Here is a 22,582-nt window from a genome sequence, read left to right on the forward strand (position 1 = left end):
AGTAGGAGAAAATAAAAAATAAAAAGCAAGTCATGCAAGTGTCGCGAAACATAAATAGAAACGTTTACAACAAAAACACAAGTACAACATATCTGTTTTAAAATGAGAGAGCTGTGCAGTTTGTGCAGGACTGATTAAATATTGATTAAAGAATGTGCAAAAAGCTGCGATGCTGCATAAGTTTGTATGACTTAAATAAGTCCTAATAATAATACATTTTTAACTATTTAACAATATAATGAAATAGACTATTAATCAAATAAATAAATAAATAAATAAACAAACAACTTTCAACTCACAATTCAATGTATATACACACATCTTCATTAGGGGTAGACTGGGAAAAGTTGCTCTGTGAAATGTTGATTTGCAATAAAGACTAATTTTGTTTGTCTCTTCACAAAATGTACGGCATAGTTTTATTCAAAATAATTACTAAACTGTGCATCTACAACAAGTATCTGTCGATGCGGTCAAACAAGCGTGTAACTGTGACGACATGCCTTTAGCCTGGGGCAGGTGGGTGGAGTAAACCCCGCCCCTCTCCCTCTTGAGGATGTGATTGGTTAAACCGCTGTTGACAAATCGGGGGATTATGAAAGTTCCTGTGTGGGCAGGAACGAAAGTAATACGTATGTAACGCGACATATGAACAGTTAGTCCAGAGTCATGTTAACAGTTTGACAACAATGGACTTATTCCGCGTTTAAGTTTTTGTCATGTAGTAAAGTAGCTCCACGAAGTACTTTCAACGACAACAGTGGGTCTCATTTTACCAGTTTACTGTTTGCTAGCTGGCTAACGTTTGTAGCTAACGTTACTCCTACTGAAGTTTGACTGACACACGGTGCATGAGAGGGCACACGACTGCACTCAGAGGTGAGAGGAACTTTTAGTCACCGTATTGAAATTGCGATGCTTGTGGGCTATAATCACCTATAATCACCGTAACAACTTTACAGCCTCTCGTAAATTAGCCGTTTCAGTCGTGAGATGTTGTTTCGGTTATCTAACTGCAGTTAGCGCTGCGTATGAAGTTACCTGTTATTTGTTTACCTTTGCGCCAGTCCGTGTGCTGCTAACTACTTTAGCTCCTTCTTTGAATGTATTTCCCTCTTTCAGTATCTGGCAGAGCCGGGCAGTAACGGCATTATAATGACCGCAAACCAGGCATGACAGCAGACAGTGGAGGAAGGATCGGCACGATGGAGGCACCAGGCAGAACCACCAACTCATATGGGGAGGAAGACCCGGACTTCTCCCCTCTCTCGTCCACCATGTCCATTGACAAGCTCTTCCCGGCTCTCTTGGAGTGCTTTGGGATAATATTATGTGGATACATCGCAGGGAGGGCAAACATCATTACGCCCACTCAGGCCAAAGGATTGGGGAATTTTGTGTCCAAGTTTGCCCTCCCAGCGCTGCTGTTCAAGAACATGGTGCTGTTGGACTTCGGTAATGTCATCTGGCCATTCCTATGGAGCATCCTCATCGCCAAAGTGTCTGTGTTTGTCATTGTATGCGTCCTCACGCTGATAGTTGCCAGTCCTGACAGCCGCTACAGTAAGGCTGGGCTCTACTCAATATTTGCCACCCAAAGCAATGACTTTGCGTTGGGATATCCCATTGGTAAGTATAATGCCTTTAAACCTACCACCCACAGTGCTTTTGATTCACTGCTGCAACTGTAATCATGCTGTCCTAATGTTTGCCCATCCAACAAACCAAAAGTATAATTATCTATTTGTTAGTTACTGTAAACCACCTTAGCAAATAGAATTGGATATCACTGCTTTCAGGGTCCTCATTTTTATCAACATTGCTTTCATGCATTATATTGTACTCACGCACAAGGATTTGCAGAAATATAAACACATATCTGATCATGCTTATGCTCAGCGGCCTGTGGTTGAAATGGAGAGGTGTACATGAAATTTTGAAGAAAAAAAAAGTAATGTCGCTGTACATGAATAGTTTTACTGTTGAACTGTTTACATGTTTCTTTTACAGACACTTAGGCGTTTAATAGTCTTGACAGGCTGTTATCAAATTTAATAAACAAGCCCAATTGAATAACTGACGATTATGCAGATTTCAAACCGAGTGGACATTCATTTCAGCGAATGATCTTCATTCCAGTGAGGCAGAATTTATAGCACCATCAACTTGCTTTTGTTTCGCTCTCACTGCACTGACCAAAACTTCAGTTCCTTCCATTTCCTGAAACTGTCAGAGTTTAACTATTGTTCTGCTTCATGTTCAAAGTCAGAATAGACTCAAGCTCTTACAGAGACATTTGTTTACGTGAGACTTGCTGCACGCAAGTATAGTTACTTTTTATGGTGGGGCTTATCAAGGAAGATATGAACAATTGTACATCAAGCATGCATGCTCAAATTTGTAGATTATTCTTTGAAGGAGTGAGTTTGGAACCTTTTTGTACCCAGGCATGTAGTCTTACTCTCTCACAAACATGACAGCACAGAGGGACCCTGGGTAACACTGTGGCCCAGGGGCCTTATGTGTAAACGTTTCTTACACATGAAAAAGTGTGTAAAAATCTTTCTATGAGTCTACACGTTTGTGCAGCTTTGTGTGTATGCAATTCTTTACTGTGAAATCTAGGCAAAGTTGTGTACATGAGGCCTCAGATGTTTTTGTTCTTGCCTTTCTCGACTACCCTTGCGCTGCATCCCAACAAGGCAGATGTGCCAAGTAGGCTTTGTTAATACTGAGCTATTTGTAATTTTTACCCACAGTTGAGGCCCTGTACCAGAGCACATACCCAGAGTACCTCCAGTACATCTACCTGGTTGCACCTGTGTCCCTCATGCTTCTAAATCCCATTGGCTTTACCTTCTGCGAGATCCAGAAGTGGAAGGATCAGGGAAACCACCAGCGGAGCAAACTCGTGATCGTGGGACTTGTAGTTTTACAGGTCCTGAAGAACCCTATTGTATTCATGGTTGTCATCGGCATCATCGCCCACTTTGCCCTGCACCAGACAATTCCTGCCTTCATGGCTGAATTTGTGGATGGCTTGGCCAACTCTTTTGGGGGAGCAGCTCTGTTCTACTTGGGTCTGTCCATGGTGGGCCAGTTGGGGAAATTAACCAGATCCACAGTCGTGACACTGATATTACTCATTACAGCAAAACTGTGAGTAGAAAAAACTTACGCCTTTACTGCACCTGATGTTCATTTTGTACAAGAGATGATTTAGTGTTATCTGATGACCTCGGTTTCATAATGAGACATGCTCTAGGAGTGTAGAGAGTCAGCAGGTTAGAGCTTTGTAAAGTGCTCCCAACATGTTGTTTTGTGCTGATGGCTTGGGTGACTCAGGACTTTCTCAGACCACAAGCCTTCTACCAAATGGATGACATGTTAAGAGGTCTCAGGAGTGCGTAGCATGATAATAGCTAGTGTGTGTAAATACTTTAGTAGCACTGTATTTTTCAGTGTAGTGTTAACTAACCTCTGATGACACCAGTCTTCTGATTCGACTTTCAGGTTGCTAATGCCTCTGATATGTAAGGGCATGGTGGGTCTGTTGGACAACAGCAACACCGGCGTTTTGAACCACTCAAGCCTCTCCAATTATGCCTTTATTTATGGAGTGTTTCCCACTGCACCAAGTGTCGCCATCTATGCTGTCTATTACAACGCTGAGCTAGAAGTTGTGAGTTGTTTACATCTACCTGCCAACTTCCTTTCTGCCATTGAGATACTGTGCCGTTCTTTGAAACTCACTGCACATGATTCTGTTTCCTAACAGGTAACGTCTGGGATGGTGATCAGCACTTTTCTCTCGGCTCCCATAATGTATGTTTCTGCCTGGTTGCTTACAATCCCTGGGATGGATCCTCAGCTTTTGATGAATTCACTGCAGAACGTCAGCTTTAACATAAGCATAGTGAGCTTAGTGGCACTGGTGAGTCGCAGCTAGACATGTCAGTGTGACATATGTGATCTTGTGATCTTTTATAACTGATTTTTTATCGACTGGTTCTTTTGTTTATTCTCTCAGTAGGTCAGGGTAGGTAGGTCTGAGGTCAAGGTGAAGTCAATATAAATAAATAGATAAATAAATATAGTTATAGCATGTTCCACTTTATAACTGAAAACAGTTTAGCCTGCCTTGATTAAAGTCAGTTACTTCCCTATCAAGGCACAATTCACTATTGACATTACACATCTCCTGTTCTTCTGATCATTTTAGAAAATACAAAAATATGGCTTCTTGTTAGATGTTTGAACCACTGTGGCAGGTTGGCATTAAACGGCTCTGTCTCTTAGAGGATGTGTCAGCAAACAGATGCTTTACTGACTGACCTACTTCCTCATTTATTCTCACTTTTTTATTTCAGCTCATCTTTTAAGGAACCTGAAACTTGTTGCCATAAACAATATGAGCCTTTGCAGTGATGAAATGTTCACATTTGTGTTTGTATTCTGCAGTATCTTTTACTCTAATTGTTCTTCATAATGTTCATAATATTTTTCTGTTGAATAAGTTCGCCTCTCCTTTGCTTTTAAATGGAATAACCAGATAACAGTGTTTAATATTAGTCGTAATTAGAATCTGTGCAAAAATCTTTGAGTTGGTAAACATGAATAACTTGAACTCTTTTCCTTTTCTCTTTTTCTCTGACAGGTTTGGACAATTGCTGTCATGTTTTTAACTAAGAAATTCAAGAGGTTACCTCATATGTTTACAGTCAATCTTTTCCTGGCACAGGTGAGCACACTTTCAATTGATTTATTATCCATTGATTAAATTGACAAAGAAATCTGCCTGTAATTGGTGTAATTTCACATCAATAAATGCCTGTATTTATTTTGGAACGGCCTCTAGTTTCTAACTAGCATTGGGATGATCCTGTGGAACTTCGTGGTAAAAGAAGACAACTTCATGGGGCAGGTCCTGACGTTCACATTATTATGTACCTCACTCTATAGCACTTATGTATGGCCAGGTATGCTGTGTATGCACACAACCATCCACCCACATTAACCTCACATTAAACTGCATTCATTTATTTTGGTGAGCTCTAAAATCTGAAGTTTGATGGCTACTTTTGTAATGCGTTTGTATTTTGTCGTTGTAGGTTTGATAGCACTTTCTCTTCTGCTCATGAAAAGTTTTGAGGATCTGAAAGTTTCACCCGCCGTGTTCGTCATTGCAGGCTGGGGGTGAGTCACTTTGAAGAAGAACAACTATGAAACTAAGCTGGTTTGTCTGGTCCTCTAAAAAGTTGAGCCATAAGCAGAGTACCTGCCCTAAAGTAGAATTCACATTCAGACAGTTTTTAGTTTTGGTTTGTAACAGTTACCATCCAAAACTAAGGGTGATTTTACATGATGCCTCACTTGAATGTAAATGATCAAACAATCTGCAATTCAGTGTCATTGAGATGGGTCATATTTTATATTTTGATACTGTCAGTGAATTGTTGTCAATTTTGTCTTTATATAAACAGAGTTCCAGCCTTAGTAACTGCTGTGTTGCTCATTTCTGGGGAAAAAATGTCTGACACGATTGACTCATCATTCTTTTACGGCAAAACACAGGTAACAACATAAGTGGAAATCATTTTACCATTTTCTGCCGTTCAGGAACTGTTTTTGAACCTGCAGATAATTACTTGTCTGCATGTCTGTATGTGTGCTCTTTGACAGATAATCTGCACCACAGTTGTAGGTTCCCTCAGCATACTGCTGGTAGGGAGCTCTCTTGTGTGTCTCAGCAGAGGAAGCTGGGCCCAAAATGACCAAATCCAAGAAGAAGAAGCAAACTCTGCAGAGGATCTTGTGACCGAAGTTGAACCAGAAAACCAGACTCTGTGTGAGCCAGTCACCCCAGCAGGAGATCTCAACAGAGGTACTTTCTCTCTTGGAGACCATTTCACAGAGACTTTTATCCAACAATTCAACAATCTTTGAAGATGTCCCTTTGATGACACTGAATAAAGACCAGTTCGTAAAGCACAATAGCTTGGTGATTAAAATCACAGCACATGATAATCACTGGAGCATAGAGAGACAAAGTTGGAGAGGACAGGAAGAGCACAATCAATAATCCAAAGTCAAGTCTAACCCTTATCTACTACTTGGCCACAGCAAACTGCCACGTAGGCAATACAACTTCTGTCTGATGTTCATCCCAGCACAGATAATTTTAAATTACATTAACATTAACATTTACATTACATGAGTAGAAAAAAGCCTCTGCAATTACAAAATCACAAAGTTAATTTTTGACTGTCATTATCTGGAGGAAACATGATATGCTAAGTTCCTGATAAGTTAAGTTCCTTATTTAAAGTAAATAAGGCAACACTGAACACATCATCTCTGACAAATGATGGCTGTAGAAACACATGACTGCGACTTTTAATTGAGCCTCCGAGGCTAAAGTTTGTGAACTTCGAAAGGAGAGGTCAAGAGAGGAATGTCAAGAAAGGAGTGGTGAGATTAACTGGTCTTCTATTACCTGCATGTAGCAACTTCAGTTATTGAAATTTAGTCAATGATAAATAAAATATAGTAGAAGCTACTGAATTATTTAAAAAATTAAGTTGCACGAAAACATTCCTGTCAACTCAATATTTTTTTGTCAACCAATGAAATGTGGCATTACTCCCTATACTGTATTACTTGTATTACTCATAGATTGTATGTACTCTTTGCTATTGTAGTGATATGGTAAAGAATCACTCTCACCTTTATTGCTTTGTTATCAGCGTGCCTCATATGTGACTGTGCACCAATCCAGCCCATGCCTGACATGATCATCAGCACAAATACGAACAACACGCCAACTGCACTCGCAGGTAATGTACTGACAAGCAACAGAGGTGCATTTTCATTCTGCAAGAATTTAAAAGGCATTAAAACCTCGCTAAGAAAAAGCTAAACATATCAGCACAGAACAAACATAATCATGTAACCTTTGTTTAAAGAATGTACAGCTTTTCTCTAAAATTAAGTATTTTAAATCTTTGTTCTGCTGCCACCTTCAGGTCAGTGTGAGAATAGGTGTGAGTCTACAGACTGCCTGCTTGTCGAAGTGGAGGAGCTCCAACAGGTCGCAGATAGACAAGTGGCCCGTCATTTGCTCTTATGTCTGCTTCTGACTGTCACCTTGTTTGCTGTGAGTAAACCACCACGTTTCACCTCTACAGTGATACTGCCTGCATTATTTAGTGGTTTTCACAAACCAAATCAGATGCAAATGGCTGAGCTGTGTGATTTCCAACTCCTGTCAGTATCGGCGGAAGGCTTCTCCAAAGAAACTCATTCAAAAAACCCATTAGGAAGTTATTCTATTCTATGCTTACATTGTTTATTGGTTTTAACAGAAAAGAAATATATTAAATAATAAATACCAATAAATATATTGGTTTAATGTGTTTCTGTGAATCTAAAATTGTTAACTGTAATTAGACACATTTTGAAGGCAGTTGAGTACTCACATACTTCTCTGTCATCAACACCTAAATAATTGTCCTAAGCTGGTACTATCAACAGGATCTGCTAGTTTTAAAATCACTCTTAATTCCTGTTATGACAGAACTTGTCCAGCTGCTTGTGGCTGCTCTTTAACCGTGTTCCTGGTAGACTCTACTTGGAGCTGCAGTTCTTCTGTGCTGTGGCCAACTATGGACAGGTTGGTGTTCCAGATACTATAGTACCAACATTGTGAGCATTCATTGTCACACAATACCAGTGTCATGACTGTTTTCTGTTACCAGGGTTTTCTCTCCTTTGCTCTGTTTGGGCTGGATAAGCATTTGATTATACTGCCATTTAAGAAGAGGTAAAGAACATTTATTTTATGAAACTTAAAGGTTTTTTTTATACACACAATATACTGTATGCACTGTGTATATATACTATGTGTACACTGCACTAAAGAGTGTATTTTGTCCATGCCTTTTATATTTAGTTTTTTTTTTGTGAATGATGTTTAGGTTATACAGTCTGTGGCATCGAAAGAAGCCACAAGATCAGCCGCAGACTGAATTACCTGAGGATATCAGGACGACCTGCATCCAGTTCACCAAATACCATAAGGACCAGTGTGTTCATGACATTGTTAAAAAGAGGAGGTGAGAGCACAAAGTCTTACTCACAGCTTGTTCCCTGATGTGTGGAGAAACAAGTCCTGGTAGTCATTCACATACCACAATACCTAAATAATAGTTTTAGTGCATGTGTGCTCTTGTCTGCTTCTTCTCTGCTTCTTGTGGTTATAAGTCGTAGAGAAGTCAATAGACCTTTGGGTGAATGCTTCTTTTGACTTTCAGGTGTGGGAAGACGACTATGGTGGATTGTTTTCTTGGCTGTGAACTTGTGGAGTGGCTCCAGCAGGTGGGCTTAGCTCAGGATGTTGGTGAGGCGGTACTCTATGGAACACGGCTGCAGCAGGGTGGTGTGCTCCAGCACATCAAGCAGGAATACGGCTTCCAAGACAGTCGCCTTTATTACCGCTTCATGACATAAGGGTCAAAGTTGACATTTCTTTTTCTTTTTTTTTAACCAAAAGTAAATGGCATTTCAGTTCAGAAAAAATAATACTTCCAAAAACATCTTGAGGTTTGGAAAAAGGAAGAACAATTCTGACCTTTTAAAGAGTACGCGTACACAGACTGAAAATTGTGTTTGCACTGCCATGACACCTGACTGATGTTGGCTGCGTTCAGAAGAGCAACAGACTTGAAACTTTCAAACGAAAAAGGCCAGGGCATAATGCATTGTGTGGAGTTGGTCTTGAAGGGAATTAGCAGTGTATAGATTTGTTTTAACCACCTGTGTCTTATTTTTGCAGTTTCACATTTAACATTTCACTCACCAGGTTAATTGCTGAGATCTGGAGTTGCAGCAACATTGTTGCAGCAGTCAGTCAGGGCAGGAGTATGAGCTGTCAGATCTTCATTCATGCACAGTCGACCCTGTTTCGCCATATTATCAAAATAATTTATTTTGAGGTAAAACCGTAAGTGGGAGTACCTGAAATGGCAGTTAAGATCCCTCATTGTGTGGAAAAACTGCACGCACACCTACCGCTTAGTACTGCAGATTAGAGTTTAATCAGGAAGTTAGTCTTCAAATTCTAATTGATGTCAACAACACACAGATTGGGTAACAATTTTAAGATTTGCTAGTTTCTCTTGCAAGTTAATATGGTATAGTACTTCAATCTGCAATGAAGCTGGTGAGTCAAATATTAACGTGACTGATGGCCAAAACTTTTTTTGTTTAACATGCATTTTCAAGAATAACATAACTAACAGGTCTTGCTAATCTTAAAGGGTGAAACAAGACTTCGCTGCTTTTTAAATGCTTTTTATGCAGTCAATAGATGGCACTTGGACTTTCAGATGTTTTATTTTATGTTGTGGCATTGTGTGAGCGATAATGCACAAAGAGCTTCCTCATAAAACAAATTATAGGTGCAAACAAAGAAGTCCCACTCTTCTGCTGAATGTATTATTTCCTTTACTGGGATTCTTCAGAGTGTATTATCACTCTTCTACCAAAACCACTTGCTTGAAAAAAGGGAAGATTTGTTAAATCTTAGTTTTTAGAGTTTGCTTGTAGTCTAACTTATGATTAAGTTAGTTTCACCAGTTAGTTAATTGGTAATGTAGCATGAAGCACACGTATTGTAACGTTGATAATCTGCAGTTTAACATGACTAAAGAGGCATTTTTTCATGTTTCCATTGCCATGTTAAATTTGTTTTATTATTACTTTTTTAAAGTAAAGAAAAGCAAACTGCCACTTGAAAATGTAAAAAAGCCATAATGTGGCAGCATGACCCTCATACTGAACGCCTGAAGAAATGAGTCTCAGAACTGAGAGTGTTAAAGGGAAATTCTGGCATTTTTAAACCTGGGCCATCTTTTTACAAGTTACATAGTTACCAAAAGTCAGACACTTAGAATAACAATCTGAGCCTGTCACTGGCAAAAACTACTGGTCTACTGGATCAAAACATTTGGTAACTATTAATCATTTAGACACCAAAATATGTATAAAAAAAAAATAAATAAAAAAAAATAGGGCCCAGGTTTAAAAATGTCCTTTTAAAGCACGTGTTTACTTGAAAGTGTTCAAAAACATATCCTCAGAAACTGGAAAACTGAGCTGCTGTAATTAATTTTTTCTCTCAGGTATATAAGTAGAAAAAATGTACACTGGCTTTTTTTATTTGGTAATTATTTAGTTTGTTTATTATTAACTCAATCATGTTGACAAAACTGGTGTAAAATTGTCTTTTTATTCTGTTACAAAGTGCATATTTATGTATGTATTTGATTTAAAATAAATTTTATTAGCAGACCCTTAAAACATGTATCACATAATAAATTTGTTCTTTCCTGTATTTCTGGTCAATACATGAATACATAAAAGTCAACATTTTAGTCCATATTGTACAACATGGGACTTTTTACTGCCTGCTTATCCTGGGTTACTTAATATTTAATACAATGATGTCAATTACTATTCAGTTATGTTCTGATTTATCATACAAGCATGTGTGTACATCTGAAGAGGCTTATACTGCTACTGTCGCCCTTCAGACCTGTTTTTTGGTTCCAACAAGTAGCGGGCCTCTCAGCTTTTGCCGTACACGGCCATCTCCTCCTGAACAGAGCTTGAGAACAGATTCACCAAATAATCAGGTTCCTCAACACCTTGTGAAAGAAACTCCATCTCCATCTGTGTCATCTTTGCCTTCTCTAGCTGCCTCACACTTTCCGCGATCTTTTTTCCTCTGTCCTATAGATCAAAACAAACAAAAAACAATTTGTAAGTACGTTTTCAGCCGACAGTAAGCCAAATGACAAATTTAGGTAAACTGCAGGCTTGAAGTAAATAGTTGAACCTTGTAGGATTCAGTGATGGCAGCCACCAGTTCATGTTTGACAAACAACTCGTGTTTGCGGTCAGGCTTGCTCTGGAAACGGGGTTTCTTCTTTACAGGGTCATCTGGACCGTAACTGGGAGAAGTCGTCTCCTTCAGCAGAAGGGCGTTTTTCACAAAGATGAAAGGTTTGAACACAGACCTGTTGTACAAAAGAAACACTCATTAAATCACCATTAACTGCTGTCAAAATGAATTTAAAGGATGCTTTGTCAGCTGAAGTGAGATCAAGCGCTGTACCTTTCAGGGTCTGGAGTTGCTGTAAAATAGTGAACCCCTGGCAGAGACGGATCCCTAGGTATCACAGACACCATACTTCCTGTTGTCATGAACATGCCCTCCATGTTGATGCCACTGTCTTTATCCCTCAGGATATCCATCATCGTCTCAGCAGTGATGTGACCTTCAGTCAATAAAATCAACATGTGCATAAACACAGTGATGGAGGAAGTATTCAGATCCTTTACTTAATAAAAGTACTAATACCACACTGTGAAAAATACTATAAGTATGAAGTAAGTAATAAGTCCTGCACTGAAAATGTTAAGCAAAAGTATTTAAGTATAATCAGGAAAATGTACTTAAAGTATTAAAAGTACTCAGTTATAAAAAAAATATATAAAAAATATAAAAGCAGGACTTTACTGTTGTGGTTGGTTGAGATGGAGCTAATTTTGAACTATTTTATATCAGACTGCAACTGATTTTGCAACTGCAACTTTACATTATGGATTAATCAGCTGATTTGTTTCTCCATTAATCGATTGATTGTTCAGAAAATGCCATCACAATTACGCAGAGCCCAAAGTGACACCTTCACTAAAATAAAATTATTATTTTGTCCAACCAATAGTCCAAACCTCTACATTATTTAAAAAAAAGTTATTACAATAATTCAAAGGAAAAGCACCAACATGAAAAATGACTAATGATCGAGTGACTAATCAACTAATCGTTTCAGCTGTACTTGTATAAACTGATCATCAGTTTAATTTATAATAAAACATCATACTGTATAAACTCTTTGTATGTTTTGTGCAGAAATCTTAATGTGTAAAGTAACTAAAGCTGTAAATAAATGTAGTGAAGTAAGAATACAATATTTCCCTCTGAATTATGGTGGTGCAGAAAGTAGAAAGAGGCATGAAAAGAAAATGATCAAGTAAAGTACAAGTACCTCAAATTTGTACTTAAGTACAGTACTTGAGTAAATGTACTTGGTTACATTCCACCACTGCATAAACCGATAGAAGTCATGTATCTTTTTCCTCCTGCTCTTTACTAACCGTCGCTCTTTTCCAGCAACTTCTTGCCCTCACAGTATCGGCTCCCAGAGGCTTCTATTCTGGCTGTAGTCATGAAGGAGAAGACCGTGGCAAAGTTGAACTGAGCCTTTCCGTCCCACCAGCCCTTGCCTCGTGCATATTCCCTCAGATCTGGATGTTCCTTGTCGATCTTAGTTGTTATTCCATACTGGTTTGAGATGTTGCGATATCCACCTAGAGAGGAGTAAAACGAGATGATCTGCTGGAGGTGTCTGCCTTTTGAACGACTGCAAGTCGAATATGTCAAGTTCAACTTTTATTCATTGAAAACAAGTTTTGAAACTGCCATTTTCTGTCGCTATATACATTTCTGTTATTAAATGCTAACTATTACAATTCCCAGCTGAAAATGTAGCATAAGTTAGCTGAAGTTTAGGAAGCCTCAAACCTAAAAAAAATAGCAGCTGTAAAATCTGTTAGCAACAGCTAATGTAGCTACCGCTAACTGTAATGTTCTGGATGATGAATTTCAGTTCTTCTTTTATCTTTTTTTGTTATTGTAGTTACATATAAGATTAATTAGACCACAGTAACAGTGACTTTCATTGACGGAATAAATATATGTTGAAGTCAGCAGTGGTTTTAAAAGCGATGTAATAAACCACGCAGATGGAGACATGTATGAAGGATGAAGGGTGTTTCAGACGCAGCAGTCTGTTATACAAGCGTGTAAAATAATGTCACTGTAACGGTAAAATACTGTCACTCCATAAAACATCCGGCAGATGGACTGCAATGACAGAAGCCATGAAAGTGTTATTCAAATCTGATTATAATATAATTTGTTTTATAGTCATGAGATGTGAAATAAGGACAATTTTACTTTGATTTTCCTGTTTTAGCAAACAAATACCTGTAAGTACTGCAAATACTGACTAAATAATTGTTTCTCAGAATCATAATCCATCATTTTCTGTCTATTGTGGAGTACAAAGAATTAAGAAATAATTAATGTGAAGTTTCAAGAATCCTGTGCACAGGTGAATTTAATAAGATGTCGTTTTAATTAATTGTTACTGAGGTAAATGTGACAATTAATCATGATATTGATTTCAGGTGATATTGAGCAGTGTGACCTAATAATTCATGTAAAAGTAATTATACAAAGCATTTGGACATGTGATAATTAATGCTTTCCTGGAGACCTGCGAGGCCTTGAGCTGGTTTGAAGCTGAAAAAGCCATGCTGATGGGAGTCAGGCTGTTTAAAAGTTAAAAATAAAAATTATGAGGCCTTGAGTGATATCTTTTTTTTTCACTCCCCAGAGACCGAAGAGATACTTGTAAGCATCCAACTATTGCTTTAGAGTCTCTCTTCCTTCCTTTTCCTTATTTGTAGAGATGTGTCAGTGCCTCTAGAAATACTGGGCAGATATAATTTTCTCCCTTTACTCCACCGAACGGCCCCTTCCATTTGTCTTTGTGTTACTAGACCATAGACTGTACATAAAGTGACCTGTTTAGGAAGCCTATTTTCCCAAAGTGTCTTTAGTCTGATTACCTTCCACTCTCTCTGCTGCCCAGTACTTCCCTGACGTCTCCAGCAGCCATGCCTCCTTCCTGTCTGAGATGAGGAAGCTGTTGTGGTAGGTGAAGCCACACTCATCCTCCATGCAAGATCCTCCCTGGCCATATTTCTCCAGCAGCTCAGTAATGACATCCACAGCTTTCTCAGCTGTGTTGGCTCTCTCAAGTCCAAGCCTGGTAAATTGTAGAGTCACAGATTCACGTTTTGCTTCGTGTTTCTCACAAATTTATACTGAACTGACAAAAAACAACTGAAGAAAAAAGAAATTCTCAATTGTTTCTGGCTGATATAATGTCATTAAATTCTCCATTGCACCTCAAGATAAGGATAGTTTGGCAAGTAACAGGGGCTTCACCTGACAAGATCCATGCCAAGAAGAGCTTCGTCGCCATCAGCACTCTCTCTGCCCCACACTGCTTCATTTCCAATACACACTTGATGCTCATTTGCGCCCATTTCTGCCCCCCACAGCCACGCTGGTCTGCTCAACACAACTGCATGAGTGTGGGTAACCTGCTCAATCTCTATGTATGTACACTGTTCACAAGAGGAAGAAGATAACAGGGGCAAAAGCTGTTAATGGTTATCTTATGGCACATTCATACCGAGGAAATTGAAGGTTGGAGGGCAATAACAGGCTGTCTGTGTCACCTACCTCAACCTTCTCGTTTGATTCATAGTCTCTGGCAGGAAAATACACCACCTCTTGGACTTCATCACAAGGCCTGTCAGAGTTCTTCCCAAATATGATGCGTTGTCCCTCGGTGGAGGGGGGCAGAGCCACAAAGGTGTCACAGGAGGATGGGTGCATTTTGAATCACAAACCTGCTGAGAGTGAACAGAAAGAACAATTGATGGGATAAGTTGCATATTTGATAAACAGATTTTAAGAGCATGGTCACCTTAGCATAAACAGCCAGTGCACCTTGACATTTTGAACGCACCTCACTGATAAAAATTCAGATTTAGCCTTAAGTTTGCCGTTTAACGCCAGATAGCCAGACAAACCAATGTACCACATCAGAACAACAAGGTTTACCTTACATATGTGTGGCGGTCTTACCGAGAACTGTCAAGAGTCAGTTTCTATTCTCATTTCTGTTTCCATTTGATTCTATACGTCACACGTTCACGTCCTCTGACACGGAAACAGTACAGTCACGTGACCGATCTGAAGTCAGTTTCAGATTCGTAGTTGTGCGATAACAGCGTTAGATGTAGAATATCGCTCTGGTTGTCACATTTTGACATTACATTTGTTTGTTTAATCTGTATTCCTCATCCTTGATTATTAGCAGCTGTCCAAAAGCCTAGCATTTTCTTCCAAAGAAAAAAACATTTTGTATTGTTTTTATTTTAATATTGCTTAAATGTACCATCAGATAGGAATTAATTTTATAGTATATAATGTATATCGGTTATTTTCATCAGTGAAGCAGATGCTAATTTATACCTCTTTAACGACATGGACAAAAGATGGATGGATGTGACGCATAAATCAAGTTTAAAGCTTAATTGAACTTCATTGTTTTACCTCTGTAGTTCAACGCCCCCCCCCCCCCCCCCCCCCCCCAACTGCAATATAGAACTGTCTTCATGCAAACCAAGTTGTTTACCTGCGGAGGACGCTAAGCTAGCGACTCTGCTAGCTAACATCAACGCTACGTTTTCCACTCAGCTGACGTTATAGGTTGTCAGCCATGGGGAAGTCATTTGCAAATTTCATGTGCAAGAAGGATTTTCATCCTGCATCGAAGTCAAATATCAAAAAGGTGAGTGCTAGCTACAGTTTGCTTTACTGCTTTAGGTTAGATTTCATCAGATTAGCCTGCTAGCTAGAGAGCTATGTTTACTAGCTATGTGCTGCTTTTGGCTAGCCCAGCATGCTACTTAGCAAGAGCTAACATGATCCACTTTGATAATTACTAGATAGACAATGTTGACCTCAGAGTGAACGTTTTATTCTGGATGAATGATGAGTGCAGACAAAACATCTATGTTTATAGCTAAGCTACATGGATTGTTTACACCGTTAAGTTGGTTATTAATCGGTAACGTTTGCTAATTTATGTAACGTTGGTTTGCCTTGAATACAGCTGCTGGTAATGTTACAGTTAGTCTTAGCTAGTGTTAATCTAAAGGTACATTGTTAACTTCAGCTTTCTGTAGTTCACTTTACAATCGTTGTCTTTAGATGGAGAGCCAAGCTTAACTAAGATACACTCAAGCCAAACTCTAGACTTAATATTTTTCAGTCACAAGTTGTTTCATCAAATCATTGTCCTCTCCTTAACTTATGACAAAGTAAAAGTTGACCAGCCATCGCCACATGCTTTGCACACAAATGCTTTGAAAGAGTGAGAATCACATCCCGTTATTAAGTTTTGGTGGGATAAAATTTTTGAATCAAAGATACTATCGATAAATTTGCTCTGCATTTTCATATCTTTGTGCAAACCTTTGCTCGCAGTTAATATTTGCTACTTGTTTGATTAAGTGTGGGTTATGTGATTTAGTTTGTGTGTCAGTGTTGTTTGGATGTTGTAGTGTTGTATGTCCTATTTAGTGCCTGTATGTTGTAGTTGTGTAATTGTAATTGTGCACTTGCAAGGGACTAGCCCTCAGCCACTATATTGTGTATACACCTAATAGCCTTTCGACCATACCTCACAAATACATGTAATAAGAGATTAAATATATGTTTGCATGTTTTGTTCATTCATTTGCTTTACAGCTGCAACTAACAATGATTTACATGGTTACTTTCAGTAATCGTTCAGTTCATAAAATATCAGAGAATAGTGAAACATGGCCCTCACAATTCCCCAAGAGTCCAAGCTGATGTCCTCAGATATTCACTTAACTATCTATCTATCTATCTATCTATAATCATCCATTTGTCTTTATCTTACAGGTATGGATAGCAGAACAGAAACTAACGTTCGAGAAGAGCAAGCAAGAAGAACTTATGCAGGCCTATCTGAAAGAGCAGGACATCTACAACAACAGGTTAGATTATTATTGCAGACCACTGCTACAGAATGAAACCATGTGTCTCCTACAAAACTGCTTTCTGAATCACAGATTTATTTTCATACTAACTTATTTTTAGTGTAAACAATACATACAGAATCATTTTTAGATTTTCATGGACATTTTCTGAAGACCTCCTTGCGCATATGTCAGACAAATTCAACATATTGTTTTCTCACCTTCAGGTTGTTGATGGGGGATGATCGTGTTAAAAATGGCCTCAATTTTATGTATGAGGCTCCACCGGGAGCATCCAATGGTAAATCATTACAGTCAATTGAGCCGAGAAATTTTGAACTTCTCAAACACCAGTTTTTTGGAAAATCATGTTTAACGTTTTAATACGTGTTCATTTGTGTTTTTTCCTTCATAATGGTCTTCTGCACTGAAGAGGAAAAGAAAGAGGTAAAACAGAGGAAATAATAAACCTATACAATTCCACAATAAGTACGCATTGGGAATATGTATACATTATGCATTTTGGGTTTCCATTCATTGATGGGGGTTATAGCGGTTATAAGGGTTTTCATACTAAAATTCATATTGAAAATGTGTCTGTTTTTCAGGATGGGGAAGAAGAGTACAAGTTTGAGTGGCAGAAGGTGGCTCCTCGAGAGAAGTAAGCAGTTGATTTTTATACACAATGAAATTTTCCTGGCATATTGTCCAACGCTCTTCCAGAATTTGCATTCTTTCTTTTACACTTAATTTTCTCATGTAGGTATGCAAAGGATGACATGAATATCAGAGATCAGCCGTTTGGAATCCAGGTGTGTGGTGAATTTTATTTTTATTTTTTTTTTTTTTTAAACGGATATGCTGCACCAGTGATTCCCAACCTGGGGGTTAAATCTAAGGGGGGTCACAAGCTGATTAAAGTAATAAGAAACAAAATGAAACATACCTCCGTTAAACAAAATGGTTTTATTTTTCTCAGTTTTTTGCTTTTCTTCTTGTGAAATACTGGGTACTGGGTACTTTCACCTCTTCAGATCCTTGAAAATCTACAAATGAAATGTAAGGAAAAATTAAGCTTTGGTTGCAATACTTGCAACACATGTCCACACTCAAACTATATCCTGTGACTAAGGGTTTCATGTAGACAGTGATTTTTATTTAGGGGTCACAAGCTAAAACGATTGGGAACCACTATATTATATAATACACTCTAAATGAATTATATATAACAAGTTTTGTAAAAATAAAACCAGTTTGTCATGAATTTAAAGTCAAACACATTAATGGAATGCATTCTGCCTTACAATTAGGTGCTGCCATTATTTAACGATGCGCAGAGTGTGGTTTTGTTTAAATTGTTATGCATAAATCTCCAGTATTGAGACAATTCAATGTAATGTCTGTCGTTAACTTTTCCAGGTTCGCAACGTGAGATGCATCAAATGTCACAAATGGGGCCACGTGAACACAGACAGAGAGTGTCCTCTTTATGGGCTGTCAGGCATCAATGCCAGCTCTGTGGCCACAGAGGAGGCAGCAGGTACGTACAATAATTGTCCATAGTAGACATCATTTTAAACATCATCCCCTGCAGTTTCCTGTGTTGTAATGTTATCAGTGTAATTAAATGTTTGATATGTATGTAAACAAATCACAACAATTTTATATACAAATTTTATTTTGATGCTAATGAATTAAACATGAGTAATTCATTGATTTAAGCAGCAGTTAAGCACATGTTAACATTATTTTTATATAATTTATCGCTAACATTAAATAACCATTAGTTTAACATATATATATATATATATATATATATATAGAGAGAGAGAGAGAGACATTGTACCCTCTGAAATGTGGTTCCTAAAGAAATATGTATTTCCATTTAACACTGTTTCTATTTTGGAATAGAAACAGTGAAAAATAATTGTATTTGGTACAGAAAAACAGAGAGCCAGAATATCTGCGCTGCTGTCTCTTTGTGGCCAGAGGGTTAGCTCTAGTCTGTCACAGACTACTACATCTTTCCTCTCGGTTTTCATCTGGAGCTCCCAGGCTTGAGCTGATTCTGAGTTCTGCAATCAGCGAGTTGAGTTGTAAAGTAATAATGTTTACCCTGGGAGAGTCCAGTCAGTGCATGGGGTTGATGGTGGAGTGCCGTAATGGTCCCCCTCCTGTGCGGGGAGAAAAAATGTAATTATTGTGTATTCTGATTCCCCTAACTGCTGCTTTGGCAGAGAATGATATTGTATGATTTGCTCAGCCGGAAGTGGAGTGAGTTGATTTGATGTCCCATTCTGTTAACAAAGCCACCCCTGAAATTCCCACTGTGGAGATAGTGGTTGGCATGGGTTTGACATCAATGGGACTCTGAGGCTGTGATTTGTGCTAACAGGTCCGTCGATGCACCCCTCGGAGTTAATGGCGGAGATGCGAAACAGTGGGTTTGCCCTGAAAAAATGTGTCCTTGGTAGGAATGCTACCGTTTGTGATCCATCGCAGGTAATTGTTTCGCACTCCCATCTCTGCACACATGGGACGATGTACAAACATTCACACCTTCACAGAGAAAAGACTAACTATATCTTCGGTATGTCTCTACCATATATAAATGCTGCAAAGGGGCCAGTTATTGGGGCCACTCAAGTCAAGTGCACAGGTTTGATTAAATCAGTGTTTAGCTGATGTAATCAAACATACATTTGCTCAAATTTGCCTCTGAGAGTCATATTTATCTGTATGTTGTTGTTTTGATTTCAATGCAAATTTCCAAGCACTGTGTACTTTTTACAGGATTATGTTGCCAGTGATGAAGAGGATGATCCCGAGGTGGAATTTCTGAAGTCGTTAACAACCAAGCAAAAACAGAAGCTCCTCCGGTAAAAATGTAGCAAACATCTTCATGTATGAAAGCTTTAAGGAGTAGATTTGTATTTTGATCATCGAACCAAAAAAATTAAATAAATAAATATATATATATTTTTTTTTAATATATATATTCTTTAACACTGAATGTTTTAGAGCCTCATATTGACCGAGTATGATCTGATAAATTACAAGATTACTGTGATGTTTTCTTTCAAATTTATTTTAATTTATTTTTCGTAGACTTTATTATGTTAATTCCGTGTTTGAGAATGTTAATTGAATGTTACTGTTTTACAGAAAACTCGATCGCCTGGAAAAGCAGAAGGCCAAGAAAAAGAAGAGCAAAAAGCAGAAGAAGAAAAGCAAAAGAAAACACAAGAAAAAGCATGAAAGTAGTGACAGCTCGAGTGACTCCTCCGATAGCAGCAGCAGCAGCAGCAGCAGTAGTGATAGTAGCTCAGATTCAGACAGCCATGGCAAGTTCAAGAGCCAAAAGAGAGAGAAGAACAAGAAAAAAGATTCCTGTCGCGATAACAGCTCTAAGAGCGAGCGGCGAGTCAAGAGTCAGAAAAAGGCCTCCTCTCATAGGAGCAGGTCACCGAGCCCTCGCACTAGACAGAAGCAGCCTGAAGAGGAGTCCCGAGATTATAGACAAACAAGGACAGAGAAGGAAAGGAGCAGGAGTCGAAATCGCAGCCCGGAGAACAAGATCAAGCCGGAGGGAGGTCAAGAGAGAAAGAGACACAACAGCAGGGACAGGCAGAGACCTAGCAGCTCCAAGTCTGGCTTGGACAGAAGTAGGAGCCGCGAGAAAGGCAGGGAGGACAGAGGTAAAGACAGGCGTCACAGCAGAGATGGTGAGAGGAACAGAAGCAGCACAGATGGAAGGAAAGGCAGAACAGCAGATGGGAGGAGCAGAAGCAGGGAAAGGAGGAAGGAAAGGGAGGGCAGGGGAAGAAGTAGGAGCAGGGAGAGACGAGAGAGAAGCCAAGACAGAGTCAAAAGAAAGCACTGACTGTGTTTTTCCCCCTCCTTACAATATTGGACAAAATGTGAAAATGTTTTCAATGTGTTTTTTTTCTTTTCTTTTAGTGATGACAGTTATGTAGTCTTGGTCATCACACAGTGTCCCTCTATTTAAAAGTGCAGATATTGTGCGCGGGTTTCCTTTTCCTCCAGTAGAGGGAAGCAGCCGACAGTTAATATCCAGATGCAGCTCATTGCACTCTGGTGTTGTCTGGTTCTGTATGAAAGGGTCTACATTAATTGATTACCGTTGGAAGCAATTTTGCAGCTATGATCCGCTGATGGGAAAATGTTGGACTCATTTGAATGGTCTCATTTTAACTGTTTCTGTTGCTGCAGCTTTTTATCTTAACTCTCTTTATTGTGTCTTTTTTCTTTTGAAATATCTACATCGTAAGCTGTAATGCTTCCTGGGGAAAAAATCAGGACTTATTTTCTGATTAAAATTGTAATCATCTCAATTTAATGCGTTTGTTTGCGATGTATGGAATGAATGTCGGCGTCAGAGATCTGGTGAAAATTAAGATGTGGATTTGTTGATTGATTAGCGATAGTGCGTCCCCACGTAGATTCTGGACATCTGACAAATTATTACAAATTTGCGCATCAATTTTATTCTTTTTTAAATTTTTTATATTTCTAAAATTTCCAGGCTGGTTTCCCTGAATGATAAGATATAATGTGCGTTGTCGCTAAAACTGTGGAGTGTGCCCTGCGGGGTTTTTGTGGGCGTCAAACTCAAAACAAATATTATTTCTGTCCAAATATCCAGCGGCTAAATGCAGCCGGTCCTAACGACAACAAAAGCAAGCAGTGACCGCGCACAGATGAAGTAACGCTGCACAGTGTTTATTAATGCAGACCAGTATTTTATATTTTCGTTGTAGAATTTAAAATGATTACATGTTAAGCCACCTAAACTGGACAATTAGTTCTTCCTGTTATTTACTATTATTCATTTTGAGACTAAAATGACATATTTTGTTTTATCTTTTTTATTTTGTTTTATCTCCAAAAACAATTTTGATTTTTGAAAAAATGATCAACAATTCAATTTTTATCTCAAAAACAGATTTGCTAACATTGCTAAATGTGACGTTTAAAAGCTTAAATTTCAACATTTAGTTTGCCGGGTTTTTTTATATTTTGATGAAATTCAAATTGGCAGTCTAATTTGGTAGTTTTCACTATCTGGCCGTTTCCTTGAAGCCGCTGTTGCACAAAAGGAAATGAAAATAATTTCCCTCTATTGCCTTCTGGTCAATTTAACATCCTCTTCAAAAAAAAAGAGGGTGTCTGGATGAGATGCTTTTCCCTGACGTATTCCCAGTCCTGGACTCACGCTGTAATTATTCCCCGGCTTTTTCTTTGAGAGTCGGACGCTGCACTGGGTAAGCACAAAGAAGTCAGAGAGCATCCTTGAACCCTTTCAATAAGGGGCCACTGATATTCAAATAACACGCAGGCACCATTTGACTGCGCTGAGCAAAGAGCATTTCAAATTCAACATTTGCATGTGACTCTTTGCCCCTTCTTTTTCTAAAGTTTAAAAAACTGTTCCCATAACATCTATGAGGCTTCTGGCAAAGAGAAAGAAGCCACATCCTCGTTCTCGGTCCATCGATTGGTATGCAAATGAAAGCAGTTAATTTGGACAATTAGAATAAATATTCAGGGACCTTTGTCATCCAACCCCCTTGGAAACCCCCCGATAAAGTGAAACTGAACAAAAGATGTCTCGGAGATTAATTAGATATTTGATAAGACACGAATCCCTAATCGCAGATACAAGACACATGGGGCTGCGATGTGCTCCAAGTCATAATTAATACCATTTAACAAGATTTTCATTTGGGCATGAAATGTTTTTTTCCGGGGCATTAAACATTGATTTATTCCATAGGGGAAT

General features: G+C 38.6%; 3 protein-coding genes across 6 annotated transcripts; 2 read left to right on the top strand and 1 right to left on the bottom strand.

Moving 5' to 3' along the window:
* Positions 1-1,172: 1,172 nt before the first annotated feature.
* On the top strand, positions 1,173-8,508 carry gpr155a (G protein-coupled receptor 155a). The gene is made up of 15 exons (XM_070914844.1): positions 1,173-1,629; positions 2,760-3,159; positions 3,514-3,682; positions 3,779-3,934; positions 4,658-4,741; positions 4,859-4,979; positions 5,112-5,196; positions 5,484-5,574; positions 5,683-5,884; positions 6,747-6,836; positions 7,026-7,156; positions 7,577-7,672; positions 7,758-7,822; positions 7,977-8,114; positions 8,313-8,508. The coding sequence occupies exons 1-15, from the start codon at positions 1,173-1,175 to the stop codon at positions 8,506-8,508; spliced, it is 2,481 nt and encodes an 826-aa protein (XP_070770945.1).
* Positions 8,509-10,242: 1,734 nt separating this feature from the next.
* scrn3 (secernin 3) lies at positions 10,243-14,918 on the bottom strand. Of its 4 annotated transcripts, none has more exons than XM_070914324.1 (8): positions 14,852-14,918; positions 14,444-14,613; positions 14,144-14,325; positions 13,762-13,961; positions 12,223-12,435; positions 11,177-11,339; positions 10,898-11,078; positions 10,243-10,791 (listed from the first exon to the last, which is right to left on the bottom strand). In XM_070914324.1, the coding sequence occupies exons 2-8, from the start codon at positions 14,597-14,599 to the stop codon at positions 10,627-10,629; spliced, it is 1,260 nt and encodes a 419-aa protein (XP_070770425.1). In that variant the 5' UTR covers positions 14,600-14,613; positions 14,852-14,918; the 3' UTR covers positions 10,243-10,626. The 4 variants fall into 4 exon arrangements, with proteins under 4 accessions (XP_070770425.1, XP_070770426.1, XP_070770424.1 ...); XM_070914325.1 differs by having other exon boundaries at positions 14,444-14,616; positions 14,852-14,889; XM_070914323.1 differs by having other exon boundaries at positions 14,828-14,889.
* A 504-nt stretch (positions 14,919-15,422) lies between these two features.
* On the top strand, positions 15,423-21,128 carry cir1 (corepressor interacting with RBPJ, CIR1). Its single transcript, XM_070914665.1, has 10 exons — positions 15,423-15,560; positions 16,703-16,797; positions 17,007-17,080; positions 17,213-17,226; positions 17,388-17,440; positions 17,543-17,591; positions 18,199-18,319; positions 19,175-19,281; positions 19,573-19,658; positions 19,945-21,128. The coding sequence occupies exons 1-10, from the start codon at positions 15,489-15,491 to the stop codon at positions 20,660-20,662; spliced, it is 1,389 nt and encodes a 462-aa protein (XP_070770766.1). The 5' UTR covers positions 15,423-15,488; the 3' UTR covers positions 20,663-21,128.
* Positions 21,129-22,582: the final 1,454 nt, after the last annotated feature.

Source organism: Enoplosus armatus, chromosome 11, assembly GCF_043641665.1.
Source record: "Enoplosus armatus isolate fEnoArm2 chromosome 11, fEnoArm2.hap1, whole genome shotgun sequence".
In the NCBI taxonomy this organism is placed as follows: domain Eukaryota; kingdom Metazoa; phylum Chordata; class Actinopteri; order Centrarchiformes; family Enoplosidae; genus Enoplosus; species Enoplosus armatus.